This window comes from Bombus affinis, chromosome 13, assembly GCF_024516045.1.
Source record: "Bombus affinis isolate iyBomAffi1 chromosome 13, iyBomAffi1.2, whole genome shotgun sequence".
Classification (NCBI taxonomy): Eukaryota; Metazoa; Arthropoda; class Insecta; order Hymenoptera; family Apidae; genus Bombus; species Bombus affinis.
In genome coordinates, this window is record NC_066356.1 from 9,409,424 (window position 1) to 9,425,047 (window position 15,624).

Genomic DNA, 15,624 nt, shown 5'->3' on the forward strand with positions numbered 1-15,624 from the left:
TTGCGAGCATACGGATATTTTGATCGATTTCCAGCAACGATATTTGACCTTGGCCAAAGTGTACAAATTTATAGTTGGAACGCGATTTTGTACGTGTTTATGAGACGTTTAACGATACAAAAGCCGCGGGATATCGTGCTATGAGAGACAAATCTCTGCTAATAGATCGCATTTTTTTCGTTCTATAGAAATGTGTGTTTGCATGAATATTCATAGAGCAATTTGAATGTTAAACTCTGGAATACCTCGCATACCAGTAGAAACGTAACGCTTTATCAGTTTTGGAAATTGTTTAGAAAACAGTAGAGAAATGAAGGAATCCGAAGGAAAAGATTGTTAGTGAACCGACGAACAGTTAGTTTCACAGCTACAAATGACGATATTTTTATTGAACATTGATTTTTCAGAATTAATTTTATTCAAAATATTCTCTTAGACGTGAATGGAATTTACATTATAACTTGAGGAGTCAGTGGCTCTTGAGCTTCGTGCGTGAAACGTCTGGCTATGTTTTTTTGTACGGGTTGGATCGTAACCTTTGGAAGGCTGGTCGTTAACCCTTTTCCTACGATGCGCATAGTCGAAATTGTTTCGAGAAGGCATGTTATTGACATGTTATCGTGTCTTACGGATTCAACTGAATTTATGATATTTAATAAACTTCGTGACTAATTTATATCGCAGCTCCGAAAGAAAAAGCAGGCAAAACAAAACCAGAAGCGTTCAAGTTTTTAGCAAACACTTAACTTTTGCTAGTCTTTGTTGCGTTTCAAGCATTAATTATCAGAAACAGAAAAATAGGGATCGAAGAACAGCGTACAATTTACATTGCGATATGAATTTACTCGATCGGTCGTTTCTTTTATCCTACTTTGCAACGTCGATAATTGTATAACAATATTTAATTTATATTTAGTTATCAGCCAATAAAATCTAAGAAAGCCGTGTAATTCTTCTCCGAAATTGAAAATCTGCTCGTCCAAGTAACCCAGGAACGTCGCTTCCGTCACAGACTTTATCCAACGATAACAATTTAGTGAAAATAAAATTCATCCGCGATATTCATTAAAAACATCTTATTTAATCAAAGGATCTTCAAAGTAATAACAATAATAACGTATCTTTAGCGGTCATTCGCATAATACACGTAGCCATAAACAGCGGCGAAGGACATTATACCGGTGTTCCGAAAGAGGCGAACGATTACCGCGAGCCAACGTTGCACGAACGTGTAAATTAAAAAAAGGCGAATATTTCACGCGTTGCGGCGGAATATTTCTTGCGAGCCAAGCTATTTGACGAGTTAATTACCACATCGAGTGGCTGCCAAAGGAAATGGATTATTCGTTGAGCGATACACACCGAAGATATGACAATTTTTAATTAACCTCTGGCGAAAGCGTTTTCGTGAAAGTTACAAAAAAATCGCTCACATTTTTCTTCTTTTCGTTCGAGTTACGTATTTCTGGATATCACCGACTGTTTATTAAGAGGCCACCATCCCTTATCGATCGTGTTTGAGGCAAATGTTAAGGCTCGTCGATGTTCGTTTCGTGTAATGAATAATCAATCAATCAATCAACGCATTTCCCACGATAACAGTCTGACGTTGATTAACAAGTGTTTAAAGAAAAACAGAACGAAGAGATGGAAACGTGTAATGGCCTGTAACGTGTATTTCCACCGATGCATACAGGTGTATGACTCTTACATGACACGAAAAAACGGAGCACTATCAAAATCAGCAGATGGAGAGGGAAAATGTTTCGCGAGTTTCTTCACGGCCGTATGAAATTCAGGATATTTTATTCATGAACGACGATCTTAAAAATAAACCGGCTAGTTGAAAATTTAAAATGCTGAATGCTTGATTGCGTTGTGCTTCGCGAATATTCATTATCGCGGTATTTTTCAACGACTGTAAATGTTTTGAATAAAACTAAGAAGTAATTGAGTGAAAAGAGGCGAACTTACGGTTTTATTCATGTGCTCGTTTACCGCGAAGAAATAGCACAGCCAATAACAAATCTTACAAAATGTTTATCACCTTTTGTTACTTTCCAATCTGTGGAATTTCATGTAAAAAATTTCGCCAAGATCAAACTCATCTCTTTCGAGAAGTTTCTATCGATAACTTGGAGCGTTTACGGCTTTTCATATGCAAAACAAATTTGTTACTATTATACATTAATCTACTAGAAATATATCGACGCATAGATGGATTATTTCTAAAAAGAATGTAAAAATTCGTTCAAATTTGAGACAGCTTTCTTAAACAGCCTATCCTCTATGAATTAATGCGGATCAAATGTTAAACGCTTCTTCCACGTGGGCTGAAATTCTATCCAAAATCGCATCCGCGAGCGTATTCGTGCTCGCGCGATAGCATCACCAACAATATCGTTCTCGGCGGCGACGAGGAGCACAGAGGCTCGAACAAAAGCGACGAACAAGAGAAGCGGCCAGAAAAAGCAAGAAAAAGCAAGAAGAAGAAGAAGAAGACGAGGCGAGCAGTAGCGGAAGAGAAGAGCGAGAGAAAGAGAGGCTGCGGGAGAAAGAGCGGGAAGATTGGAGCGTATCGCGCGGGTCGTCCTCGTGCTGGTCGCGCGTCATGGCGTGTGCTCGCCGCTTCTTTTTTCCCCTGGTCTTGACTGCCCTGCGCCCCGTATCGACGCGGGGGCCAGGGGTAAGAGTAGTAGGAGAGAAGCAGAAGCAACGACAGAGCGGCAGCACATCGAAGAGATGCCCATTCTCCTCACCCCGAGCCAGAATACGTGCAGGTGTGCACGAAAAGGTCCTCTCCCGCGCGCTCTCTGGCACCAACGAAGGGGCCCCCCTGCGCCACTCGACCGTGCACACTCAAACACACGCACGGATATACCGCGACACACGTGTACACTCACTGAAATACATAGACGCGCACACAGAGCGCCGGGAGACGCGTGGAGGGAACCTGTGCCGGGCCCAACAGGCCCCCGATCTGTGGGAACTGTTCGGCCCGCGAGCTTCCCACGATACGCTCCGGCTGCTGGCTGCCTGTACACGGGCTGCAGGGTTCACTCGTGCGTCTCTCCCCCTTTCCGTTCCCTCTGTCCCCGTGGCCGACACCCTTTTCCCCGCCAAAAGCCCACAGATTGCACGGAAGGGGCACCGTGATGGGACAGTTGGTGGGAGGGATCGGTAGAGAGTATAAGTAACCGGTCGGTCCCCACCAGGGACTCAGAACCGTTGTGATCACGGCAGTGTAAGCTATTCTCGGCACTCCGAGAGAACGCATACACACACACACACGCACACCAGTCATACATAGTATCTTGTAACGCATATTTTGTGTGCGTCATCGAGTTACTCTTATCGAACTGTATATTTCTGTCAATCTATCAATTGGAACGTTTCGCGTTCCTGTCGAATTGTTTCTGAAGGGTGGGCTGGTTTGTGACAAGTGGCAAGTGAGGAAGAAACTCTTATCGTTCTGAGAACTATGGCACCGCATACCAGCTACACACCGGTCGGCGCTATGGAGTATGAAGAGCCAGTGTCGAGGACTTATCAGTACAGAAAGGTGATGAAGCCGATGCTGGAGAGGAAGAGGCGGGCCAGGATCAATCGTTGTCTCGATGAGCTAAAGGATCTGATGGTGACCGCTCTGCAGGCCGAGGGCGAGAACGTGGCGAAGCTGGAGAAGGCTGACATACTTGAACTCACTGTTCGTCACCTTCACACGCTCAGGGCTGCCAGAAGGCTCACTCTGACACCGGAGAACAGCTACGCGGACAGATTCAGAGAAGGATTTACCCAGTGCGCGCAGGAAGTGTCGTCGTTCCTGTCGACTCCTGTGGCAGCAGCCGTTCATCCAGCCGCCGGTGCACAGTTAATGAGACACCTTGGAGGATGTCTGCGACGACTCGAAGGACCAGCGTCGACGAACACCGCCACCACCACGGTGACCGCTGTCAGTAAAACGACACCCGCTGTCAGTCCAGCTGCCAGCGTGATGATCAACGTGCCACAGAACGTTTACACGCCGCCACAAAGTCCTGTCAGCGTGGTGAGTTCTTCGGGCGAGTCCACGGAATCTTCTAACGCTGTTTGGAGGCCGTGGTGATGGAAATATCCGAGAGGACGAAGTTTCATCGATAAAGACGCAGATCATCGAAGATTCTGAATTAACAATTCGATTTGATTTGTTCCTTCCTGGTGAAGAAACTCTGCCGATTGTGGGGCAGAGGCAGAGGCACAGCGAATGGGAGGAAAAACGACGAATCATTTGTCTTCCATATATCGAAAATTGTTACACCTCGTTTATGTTGATCGAGGGCGTTTCCGATTAATATTCGTAATATTAATGTTGCTTTGTTAAGTAATCGAATATCGTATCCGGCACCGTTTTCGAGAAGCTCTTTTTCTCTCTATTTCTTCTTTTTCTCTCATCTCACTGTATTGTAAATAGGTGACGAAGCTTTAAGTGACACGTCTGTGATAGGGTTCGATTTTGTACCTGATATATAAACTATATTCTCGTAAAGTAGAAGGATTATTATTATTATAGATTTTAATTTGTTATGTTTAAGAGACAAGATTTTCTTTAGACGTAACGATGTCCACGCGGTGTTTTTGTTAAAACCGATCGCACGTCGTGCAGGAATAAATAAACACATTGTTTCAATCTTAATCGTTGTTCTTTGTTCTTTCGTTTCATCGATCCTTTATCCTTGGTCCTTTAGTCTCCTCAATCTCATTATCATTTCATTACGTCAATGTGCACTGCTTGTTTCATTTATATTTATTAATTTCTGCATGAAAGAAGAGACAGAATGCTATGAAAACATACTGTTGATAAATAGAAAATATTTTGTATGATAATCAGTGGTAAAATATAATATAAATAAAAATAAACTAATAATCAATGGTATGTTTGGTTATTTTGTTAAAGTCGCAGTTCCTTTGTTATTTAACAATAACAGCTAGCAATTGTTACGCAGCTCTAATTCTTTAGAATTCATCGATCTATTCGAAGAAAGAATACGATTTTGCTCCATTTCATCCGAGTAACTTTTAATGTAAAAATTATTTGGAAAAGAAATTTTAGGCAAGAAAACTATAAGATTTCCATTGCAAGAATTTTGGAATTCTAAAACTGATGATCGAAAGAATTAGTCGTTAGAAAAATGCGCTGAATCGCAGGAGAAGTAACCTCGATAATCGAATATATGTTATTTTGAGGAAATTGTACGCGGTTACATTTTTATCCGACGAAATGACATTTCGTGTACATACTTTCGCGAGAAACTGACTTCGTTTTTAAGAAACCTGGCAAACAGAAATATATAAAAACTATGGACGTTATGTGTGAAAAAAAAAGAAGATTCAGGGACTAACCGAAATTTAATGGAATAATTTATCACCCAAAATTTAAATCGTCTCCATCAATCGCTGTGAGTTTCATCGGAAAGCCGGTCGATAGCTTCGTTTTAATTTATAATTTCGATGGAAAAATACAAGAGCGTGGTGTCGCCCACCAAAAAAGGAGTGTGCTTGAAAAAGAGAGCACAGGTTTGGGGAACAGAAATTATGTCACTTCCATGGGAAGCATCGACATTGGTAAAATGCCGAACAACACCTGTCGTTCGACGATTTCGATTCCAGACACAGGAATCTGATTAAAATTGAAAAAAGAGGCTGATTTTTCAAGAAACGATAATACCTGATCATATCTGAATAAAACTTCCAATTTTCCAATCCTTTTAACATTCGTCTGAATTTATGTATCCGGGGCATCGCGATTATTTTAAGAAATATGAAATATCAAAATAATTTAAAGAAAAATTAATTGCTTGTTCGAAGAAACTGACGTAATTTTATGAAAACAACTGATCTATGATAAGATGATAAAAACAACTGATCAAATAAGGTGGCATACGCTATCAGTAAAAAAATATTGAATCTTCCCCATTTCTACCCATTTTCAATCTCTTGCTCCTGTTCTGAATTTCGATAGATCGTTGACAAGAGAGTCTTCCAAGATTCCAAAATTCCAACCTGATTATTTCCTAGATTCTTATATTCCATTAAACGCACATTGATCTCGAACATTTCACTAACGATGTATATCATTTAGACGATCGCTTTTTCACGAATGTACTTTCTACGAATAATACCCAAACACGGTATTTCACTTGTCGAAAATAAATACCGTGTCGTAATAACTCTACTACTTACACGTACGACGTACGAATAATAAAACCGAGGCGTTCTTGCGTGCAATTAAAATTGTATCTCGTTTAAAACAAGGAAGTGTTCAGATAGTGTTTGACCGGTACCATATATTATGTATAACGTATCTTTCTTACCCGTGTTCTCGATCCATGTTGAATCAATTCGGGCGATTATTAAATGCAAGAAAGAAAGAAAAAGAAAATGAAAGAAAAAGAAAAAAAAGCAGCGCGATTCCGGTGATAACCTAATTTCGACGGATCACTGATTCGCTACTTTCACGACACGCGGACCCATCAATCGTCTCTTCTCTCGAGCATTTCGCGCGGATCGTTTCGCAACTTACTATACAGGGTGTCCTATAATTTTCGATCCTGTAATTTACGAGATCATCGAAAGGACGGCGATTCCTTCGCCAAAAAAGGAGCTCGTCGACGAGAAAGAAATCTTCGACCGCAGAAAGAACGAGACAGCGAGGCTTGTTCGCGTTTTCCAGCATCGTTACAAATCGTTGTTAATGCTGCTGCTGCTGATCCGTGTAGATGAGTGTAGATGAGTGAGAAAGATTACGCGCGAGAAGGTTAATCTTGAACGTTCTTCGTGTTATTAATGATAGCAATTTGAGACATATTCGGGGCTCCGTTGTATCTTTGATGAATCAGATAAATCCTCGCAGCATCTTTGCAGCAGGGTCTGTTCACAGCTTTTGCAACGGTCTTTGCAAATTATTCGATGGACAATTTCTTTGAAAGCAATCGAATTGCTGATTAAATTATTATTTTTTTTTTTTAATTTAGTTTTGCTATGAATTTGTTCGTTGTTTGTTATCTGTGCGGAAAATTTAATTCGATATGGTATCGTTACTATCGACAATTGGATATTGTCTTGATTAAAATATTTGTTGCTTAGGTTGCAGTCATGTTAAACAAGTTAAGAATCTTATTCAAAGGACTGTGAAATATCGTACTCCTGATGGTTTCAAGCAGAATCAGATAAGAAAACTTTCTTAACGTAATCCAAAATTTTACTTACATAATTATTTACGAAAGTATGAACCTTTGTCTATCCTCTTGTCTATCCGACAGACTGTACAGGACTCTACAAAATTCAATCTGTGAATAAATAAGCCACGAGATTAAACATTTACAACTGAGAATCTTCTATTCCATCTATGATTTATGATTACGTTCGCATAAACCGTGAACTAATCCCTTTAGCGATTCAGTGGAGGAAATCGCTAAAAGGTCGGACATTTCCTGACACATTCAAAAAACTCAATTGACAATTCAAAAAAACAAAATTAAAGAACACATACACAGCTGGCCTTTAATAATCAGTTACGTTTTTGTATACCAAACATACGTTTTACCAGCAATTCAAATCACTTTATGCCGCCAATTCGACACCCAGCGCGTCCCATTCCAATCACACGTGTCGAGTTCCGGATTCACTTTCAACGCGCGATCCATAACCATGCGATAAATTACAGATGTGCCAAATGGATCGAGATCGCCAGGTTCGATTCATGGCGGGCGATTAAAAACTGTAATAACGCGAGGACGCGCAGATGTTTTTTCACCGATGAAGGGGAAAAAAAAGATCGAGGCGTATAATTGCGATCGCGCCGAATTTCCAAAGCAATCATCGCAGCTTTATCCGTTAATAGCCATCGGCCGAGTCTCCACGCTGCCTCTACGCTGTCGGAATTTTCGTTTCTGTCTTCTGTTTTCTCTTATCGCGTTTTTCCGCGCAAATTCGAACGTTTCGCCTGGTTTACCCTTTTGATCGATGCAAGTTGTTCGGGATTTTGAGTGGCCATCTGTTTTATGGCCCAGACAGGCCTATTCCCTTCTTTGGAAAATTCCGAATTACCTGTCTTCCTCGAGCTGTAAACCTAATGACTCAAAGGTCAAGGAAAAACCCTCGTCGGAAAGGTACGATGGATGGACGAAATTTAACGGCTGGTAGGGAAAATCGGCAATGTGCTCGGTCAGTTCATCGGCAGATCGTCGTACAGTGCGGTTGAAATACTTCAAGTTCATCCACAGATCGTCGTACAGTGCGAGAGAAATACTTAAAGTTCATCCACGGATCGTCGTACAGTGTAAGTGAAATACATTTGATACATTAAACCTCCTCCACCTTGAGCGTTAAGTCATTCGAGTCAATCGACCAATGGGTTTGATCTGGCCGGTTGTTCTTAGAACAACGAACGAAAGAACGATAAAATATCTTTGCTTTGAGTCCAGCGAGAAAAGACATTAAGACTGAGACAATTTTTCGAATAAGCTTATGGTGGAGTTGTCTGAGCCAACGAGGAAATATTGCACGAAAACTAATAAAATAAACCATAAAATATTTAGCTTCGAGAAATAAACCGCTATCGACTTATGCTAATTACGGCTGAGATTATTTACGTTAATCTGGCTACTTTTTAACGAATAGCGATAGAAGTAGAGAAGAATAATCGCAAAGCTTTCAATGTGTTTCGTCGGGTAAATTCTCGCGTAGCTCGGAATCAATCCCTCGGTCGAGGCGTTCACTCGCAACGTCGACAGAATTAGTTGGACCGCAATAATCCTAAGGAACTGTTATAAAACGAGATCTTTTGATTTACCGTTAAATCTGGTAAGTGGCACAAAACAGCCTCGAGTCAAGAGGTTCCCTATTGTTATTGCTCCATCAGGTAAAATTTGGGGAAACGTAGGTTTTCCCATGTTTCCCGGAATTCCACCCACAAGCGACCACTGGTTGGGCAATTTCCACCGAGCAAGAGTTTTCTTTTGTAATACCAAACTTCACTCGATCTACGACTACAGATTAATCAATATCTCTGTATTGATTCTGCAACTTTAGAACAGTCAATATCTCTTACCAGGTTTTCACCCGTTAATTATTCATCTACTTCATTCATATCTACGCATCAGCGCAAGTAGCTTTTATATAAAGTTGTTGGAAGTACAGGGTGGTAGGTAATTGGTGGTACAAGCGGAAAGGGGGCGATTCTACGCGAAAAAAGAAGTCGAAAATATAGAATAAAAATTTTTCGTTTGAGGCTTTGTTTTCGAGAAAACCGACTTTGATTTTCGCTCGGTACGCGTGCACTTTATTGTAGCCTTTCATACTTTGAGACAATGGAATACGTTAGAAAGTGTTCATAGAAATTTAATTAGAAGAGCAGAAGCATGTGTTCGGCAGAATGGGCAACATTTTCAGCAATTTTTGTAATAATAAACTTTATGATTACTTCGTATTATTTCATTATGTATTCCTCATTTTCCGTTACGGCAAAAACAAACTTAAACTGCGATAATATCCATCGAGACAACGATGTACAGTGAGATCCGTTATAACGAGACGTGATAAAGTGCACGCGTACCGAGCGAAAATTCAAAGTCGATTTTCTCGAAAACAAAGCCTCAAACGAAAAATTTTTATTCTATATTTTCGACTTCTTTTTTCGTGTAGAAACACCCCTTTTCCGTTTGTACCACCAGTTACCAACCACCCTGTATATGTCGGAGATGAAAGAACATCGGGGCCTTTCTTTTGGAATTTTTGGGAAGATCCCCAATACTTTAATCTAGGCGTTTTAATACAGCTTAAATAATATGCTTAAATAATATGCTTAAATAACAAAACTTAAAAGGAGCTGTTTATGACTTAATCCGATTAAGTTTGCCAGAGATTTAAGACAGTAGGCTTGGGCTCAAAGTGGCACATCTAAACGGTCACGGGATGGACGTTTCTACCTAACGGAGGTATAGAGTAGTTGTATAGCTCTCCTTAAAACAATTGTTGACCTGAGGGGTACAGACAGGTACAGAGAAGGGTATATAAGTGCAGTTTCACTTGGACCGAGACCAGTAAGTTGACTGTTGTGTTGTAGTATGGACAAGTAAGTTTAGTGCAGTTCCACTTGGACCGAGGCCAGTAAATGGAGTTACAGGTGAATTGTGGACAAGTTCAATTTGACTTAAATTTTGGAAGAAATCGCATTTGCTATCCCGTTGACCGTGTATTCGTTATTGAACCTAAGATCATTGTCATTAGAATCTCGAAGTATCTAATCGCCACGGTTATTTGTCAAATTCTGTAATAATCATTAAATATCATCTATGTTGTATAATAACAATAGCTAATCCAAATGAAGATTCGTTACACGCCCCTAACCCCAACGATAACTCGACTATTAATCGGATTATTAATCAAGTGTTATACTGATAAAATCACCTCTATTATCCTAATCGAAACGGGGGATCAATCTATTCGTGGCGTCGATTGCCTAATCGCAACGAGAATTTACAACTCCCGTTGACGTTCCTCGTGATCGCGTCTCCCCGCGACTGGTCGAATAAACATAATGCGTATTATTTATTTCACTCTTCATCGCGCTTTTTGATAACAAAAATTTAATAGCAAAACGATATAGACCGCTTGAAAATCCTCTCGTAACAGAATTTGGCAAATTACAGAGCAATTACTACTTAGGTCGACTCGAATATTCCACTGGCTCAAATAACCCCACTTTGCCCTAATATACCTTGTTTTCCCTTCTCGTTTCCCTGCCCTGATTTTTATTTCTTCTTTTTCCATCTTGCTCTTATGATGGGCTCCGTTTCCGATCGATCGATAACGAGGGCCGAACACTGAGTGCAGAGGGAGCATGTCTCGATCGTATCATGGCTGCATTAAGCCTCAAGAGTTGTTTTAATTGACCGGTTCGCGCGTCGTTCGTCTTCGATAGGGAACTTGAAATCGATCGATTTCACTCGCAGATAATTCGATTATAAACCAGTTGGTGGTTGGCGATTTTTCTGCAATTTTTCTCAATATGGTGTAACGCTTGCCGAAAGAGAAAATGTAGCGATTGATTGAGTTGTTGCAATGTCTTATCCTCGCATCTTGCCGACACTTTCATGTCTGATAATACATTGTATATTAAAAATAATAACGAATTATTTGTACACCTACGTCTTCAATGGAATTATCCTTGTCTCTTCGAAAGCTTATACAGAGTAACGTACGTTTAATTGAAAATCAACAATTTTTTCAACATGTTTTTGCCACGTCCTCTAGTGAATTAATCCTTCCAACTTCTCAGAAAAATTCAAGTCCATTTTGAAGAGTGTGTCGATGCTCTTGATCATATGCAGTACATAGCTTCGTAATGGTCACACACATATACGGCGTCGAACATATTACTTTATCATGTCGTGTGCAGTATTCTCTGGTCCATAATGTTAACGTGGCCGTAGCAACGACACGAGAGAACAAGTTACCTGCATCAACAAGCCTCGAAAATAACCACGAAAGTAATCAAATACCATCGTATATCACTTCACCCTTATTATCCCTTATTATCGACGTTCGATAAAACCGAATGTACTTTGTCGCTCGAACGATAACTAGAAACGTTGATGTTTGTTTCAGGTAGCCGCTCAAGTCCGTCCGCAGAATGCTGACAGCTGCCATTTACATAATTTAAATAGGTAGGTGGGCACGTTGTGGGAAAATTGGTTAAACGGGCTGATAACGCGTACGTGAAAGTCTCAACGATATTTAAAAAGTTATAAGCGATTGCGACGTGAGATTCACGCGAATGATAAACTTTCTCGTCTGGATATAGCTCATTAAGCGATAGCGTATAAACGCGGCCGACGCATCGATAACAGTTTTTACGAGCTGCCATCCTTTAAGGAGAATCATAACGATGTCCCTTCGATGTGCACGAAAGCCGATCATTTATTAAACCGCTGGTTTGCATTCGACTTTGTATCGTATGTTCTATCGTGTGAAAATCGAGCACGATTTTTCGAGCACCGAGGAGCGAACACGAGCCGTGTCGTTCCGCGAAAGTTATTACGTCGCCGTGTCGTTTGCCACGGTATTATGATGAATTCCGTCCTCATTATCTGTCTCATTAAGCCTGTACCGCGCCTGCCGTTTGCCTGCCTTAAATAAAGTTCTTTCACCTTTATTTTTTCCTTTCTTAATTTTTTATTATTCGCGAGAAAGTCTCCGCCGATCGAAAATCGAGAAAGAAGCTTTTTAAATGTAATATCGCGTGCGTACGAAACATTTTCAAATTTCATTGGTAACGCGAAGCAGGATGTTCGTGATTAATATCGTCTGAGTCTGAAACCAATTCGAAAATGTATCTAGAAATGACAAGATATTTATCGCAAACGTACGTGTATTTAATAAGAAATTAGTATTAATCATCCTAAACGTATAATAAGCATTGTTAAGTTTGTTAATATAATGGATAATCGATCGTTTAAGTATTTTATGATCTATATGAAATATATACGTATTTGCAATTTCTATATATTTTGAAATCACGGAACGTCGAGTCTCGTAGCATTGTCAACATAATTTCAAAATGTTTCTTGTAATACACGTAAATTCGGAAAAGGTATCCACAAAAGTTGAAACGCATTCGTGAATCTATATTTAATATAGCATATTCGTTCGTGAAACCTGTAATTAAAAACCTAACCGGAAGTTGTCGACCTTCGCGGTGACGTATTGTCGATATATCTCGAGACACCATAAACGGTCGACGTTTAATAGGTTGGATATACCGCAAAAATGACGCGAGACAACAAAAGTGAGGGAATGATCGTTAATCCGATTCATCTTTGCGCGAATTATTCGCGTAATGCCAATCGCGTACCGATCGAACTAAAGCCAAACATGTTTCACCATAGATGTTACAGATTGTCCAGGATGGACGTAATCGCCTACAATCACCATCACGAGATCGCGAACGTCGAATACAGTATCGATGACGGTGACCCCGAGAGTCAGAACGAGGACGAAGACGAGGAAATTCCTTCGTACATCGACATCGACCAGCTGGTTCTACCCGTAGACCAGTTGTTCATGAACAATGGCGACAAAACTGGCAAGACACCACTCAGGAGAAGCTTATTCCCCAATGTGGCGCCGTACATCATGTTCCAGTCGTTCGACTGCATGGGACCAATAATGCCCTACGAAGTAACCAAATACCTGAAGTGGCATCTCAGCACGATCACACCACTAATCGTACGTCATACCTTGACCAACTCAGGTTTTCATCTGATGAAAATATGCCAGGAGTGGTGTGGAACTTGGGGCAAGCACATGAAGTCGTCGTGCTTCAAGGCACTGAAGGAGTCGCAGAAGATCAACCATTTCCCAGGCACCTTCCAGATCGGCCGAAAGGATTGCCTGTGGATAAATCTGAGCAGGATGATGCTGAAACACGAGGCGAAAGAGTTCGATTTCGTTCCAAGAACCTACGTGTTGCCGCGTGATCTCAGCTGTTTTCGCCAAGTGTGGAGGAAACTGGGCAGCAAGGAGAAATGGATCGTGAAACCACCGGCGTCCGCCAGAGGCACGGGAATAAAAGTGGTGAACCGCTGGTCCCAGATACCGAGGAAGCGCGCGGTAATCGTGCAACACTACTTGTCCAGACCAAAGCTCATCAGCGGGATGAAGTTCGATCTGCGTCTCTACGTTCTGGTCACGAGCTTCAACCCATTGAAGATTTACATCTATTCGGACGGGCTGGTCCGATTCGCCTCCGTTAAATACAACAACGACATAAGCTACCTCAACGACCGCTTCATGCACCTGACCAATTACAGTATCAACAAAAGCAACTCCACGTACACTGAGAAGTGGGCACTTAAGACGCTTTGGTCTTATCTAGAGCAGGAGCACGTAAACGTTTCCATGATATGGGCCAATGTGAAGGACATCGTCGTGAAGACGATGATAGCTGGTGAATCGAATATCACCCCTCTGACAAGGCTTAACACATCGTCTCGGTACTGTTGCTACGAGCTATTTGGATTTGATATTCTTTTGGACGAGAACTTGAAGCCTTGGTTGCTAGAAGTGAACATCTCGCCTTCGTTGAAGTCTTCCTCGGGATTAGACAGCGCTATCAAAGGACCATTGATTCAGTCTGTGTTCAACATAGTTGGCTATCAACTACCAAACTCTTTGCCGGCTAAAGAGGCCAAGAAACTAGCAGAGAGATATCAGTTAGACATAGTGTGCCAAGATCACAGGCTACATAAAACCGCGTTGAGCTACGATGAACGTGTTAAACAGTCTGCTTATTCGAGTCTGAGAAATCGAGAGGAATATTTGGAACCTATAATCAAAACTTTGACTCCGGATGATGTTAGACAGTTGATCGTGTACGAGGACGAGCTAACGCAATTGAATACGTTTGAAAAAATTTTTCCAACGGATACTAGCTACAAGTACCTGCAGTACTTTGACGTTCCAAGGTACTATAACCTGCTGTTCGATGCGTGGGAGACGAAATACGCGGAAAATAGGTTGGAAGGGATAATGAGATTGCAGAAACTCTGCCAGCAGAAATATCATTTGGAGCAGGCAACTGTCTGTTAGGTGACTATGTTTACTCCACGGGCCTAATCTGATGCTGTTCTCATCGCGATCGCGTTGACGAAACCGTCGCGATGAACCAGAAAAGCAAAAAAGGGAGGAAAAGAAATTGGAAAAATGCCGGAGCCCTTTCTCTTTCTTTTTTATATATACATATATATCTATATACATGTATACTGTATCGCCATCTTGTTGTACGCGAATGACCGATCTAGGGACGATATGTTACGAAATGTTCACGTCATGTGCCTATTTCACGGTTGTGCAATTTTTTTTTGATGTACGACATTGTTTGGCTTAATAAATCATTTTACAACGATGAAAATGTTTCAGCGAATTGTTTGGTTATTTCTATCCAGGATCTCCAGGATCAGGTTTTTGAATTTATGTCGGCGTAATTGGAAAAATACACAGATTTGTAAAATTCTTGTTTAACGTACTTTTATGATACTTTTTATTTGCAGATTCAGATACAGAAGTGTATTGATAACCCGTTAATACGATGTTTGTTGACACGTTCGGTTCTTATCGGATCTCTTCGTGAAATAATAACATTTATGAGTAAACTACGTTAATGAGTCAACGCTGCACAGTAACGGTGGGCAGTTTTCGAAAATTATGCTGATAAAAATATGTCTTAACATGTTGAGTTTTTATTAAACCTGTTTATGAAACAAAAGTGACAGTTAGGTTGGAATATTTAATTTTCAATTCGATAAAAAGATGGCTATAATCGTTGAGTTATGTTACTTGAAAATTACACTGACAGATGTCATTGTTCATTTAGGTGAACTTGTTATCAGTGTTACAGTAGAACAAAACGTGTCAATAAACAAAATTGTAATAGTTGAAAGTAAAAAGCTTATTAGAATTTGTTATCTAAATTCTCTATTTTTGTGAACTATATGTATGAAGTACATAGGTATGAAATAAACGAATTAAATTGTCAATTATTTCCAGCTGTCGTCGTTCTTTTGTATCATTGTAATTCTTCTTTTA

At 40.6% G+C, this 15,624-nt stretch overlaps 2 protein-coding genes across 12 annotated transcripts in view; both read left to right on the plus strand.

Annotated features, from left to right (window-relative positions):
* The window catches only part of LOC126923558 (tubulin monoglutamylase TTLL4-like), a 239,449-nt gene extending 223,871 nt beyond the window's left edge, over positions 1-15,578 (plus strand). For all 11 annotated transcript variants that reach the window (XM_050737127.1, XM_050737122.1, XM_050737129.1 and 8 more), the window contains 2 exons: positions 11,647-11,705; positions 12,927-15,578. In XM_050737127.1, coding sequence (XP_050593084.1) covers positions 12,946-14,628 — 1,683 coding nt within the window. In that variant the 5' untranslated portion in view covers positions 11,647-11,705; positions 12,927-12,945 and the 3' untranslated portion in view covers positions 14,629-15,578. The remainder of the gene's footprint in view (positions 1-11,646; positions 11,706-12,926) is intronic.
* Positions 1,235-4,672, plus strand: LOC126923568 (enhancer of split mbeta protein-like). Its single transcript, XM_050737152.1, has one exon. It carries the CDS (start codon positions 3,482-3,484, stop codon positions 4,103-4,105), a length of 624 nt encoding a protein of 207 aa, XP_050593109.1. The 5' UTR covers positions 1,235-3,481; the 3' UTR covers positions 4,106-4,672.
* Positions 15,579-15,624: the final 46 nt, after the last annotated feature.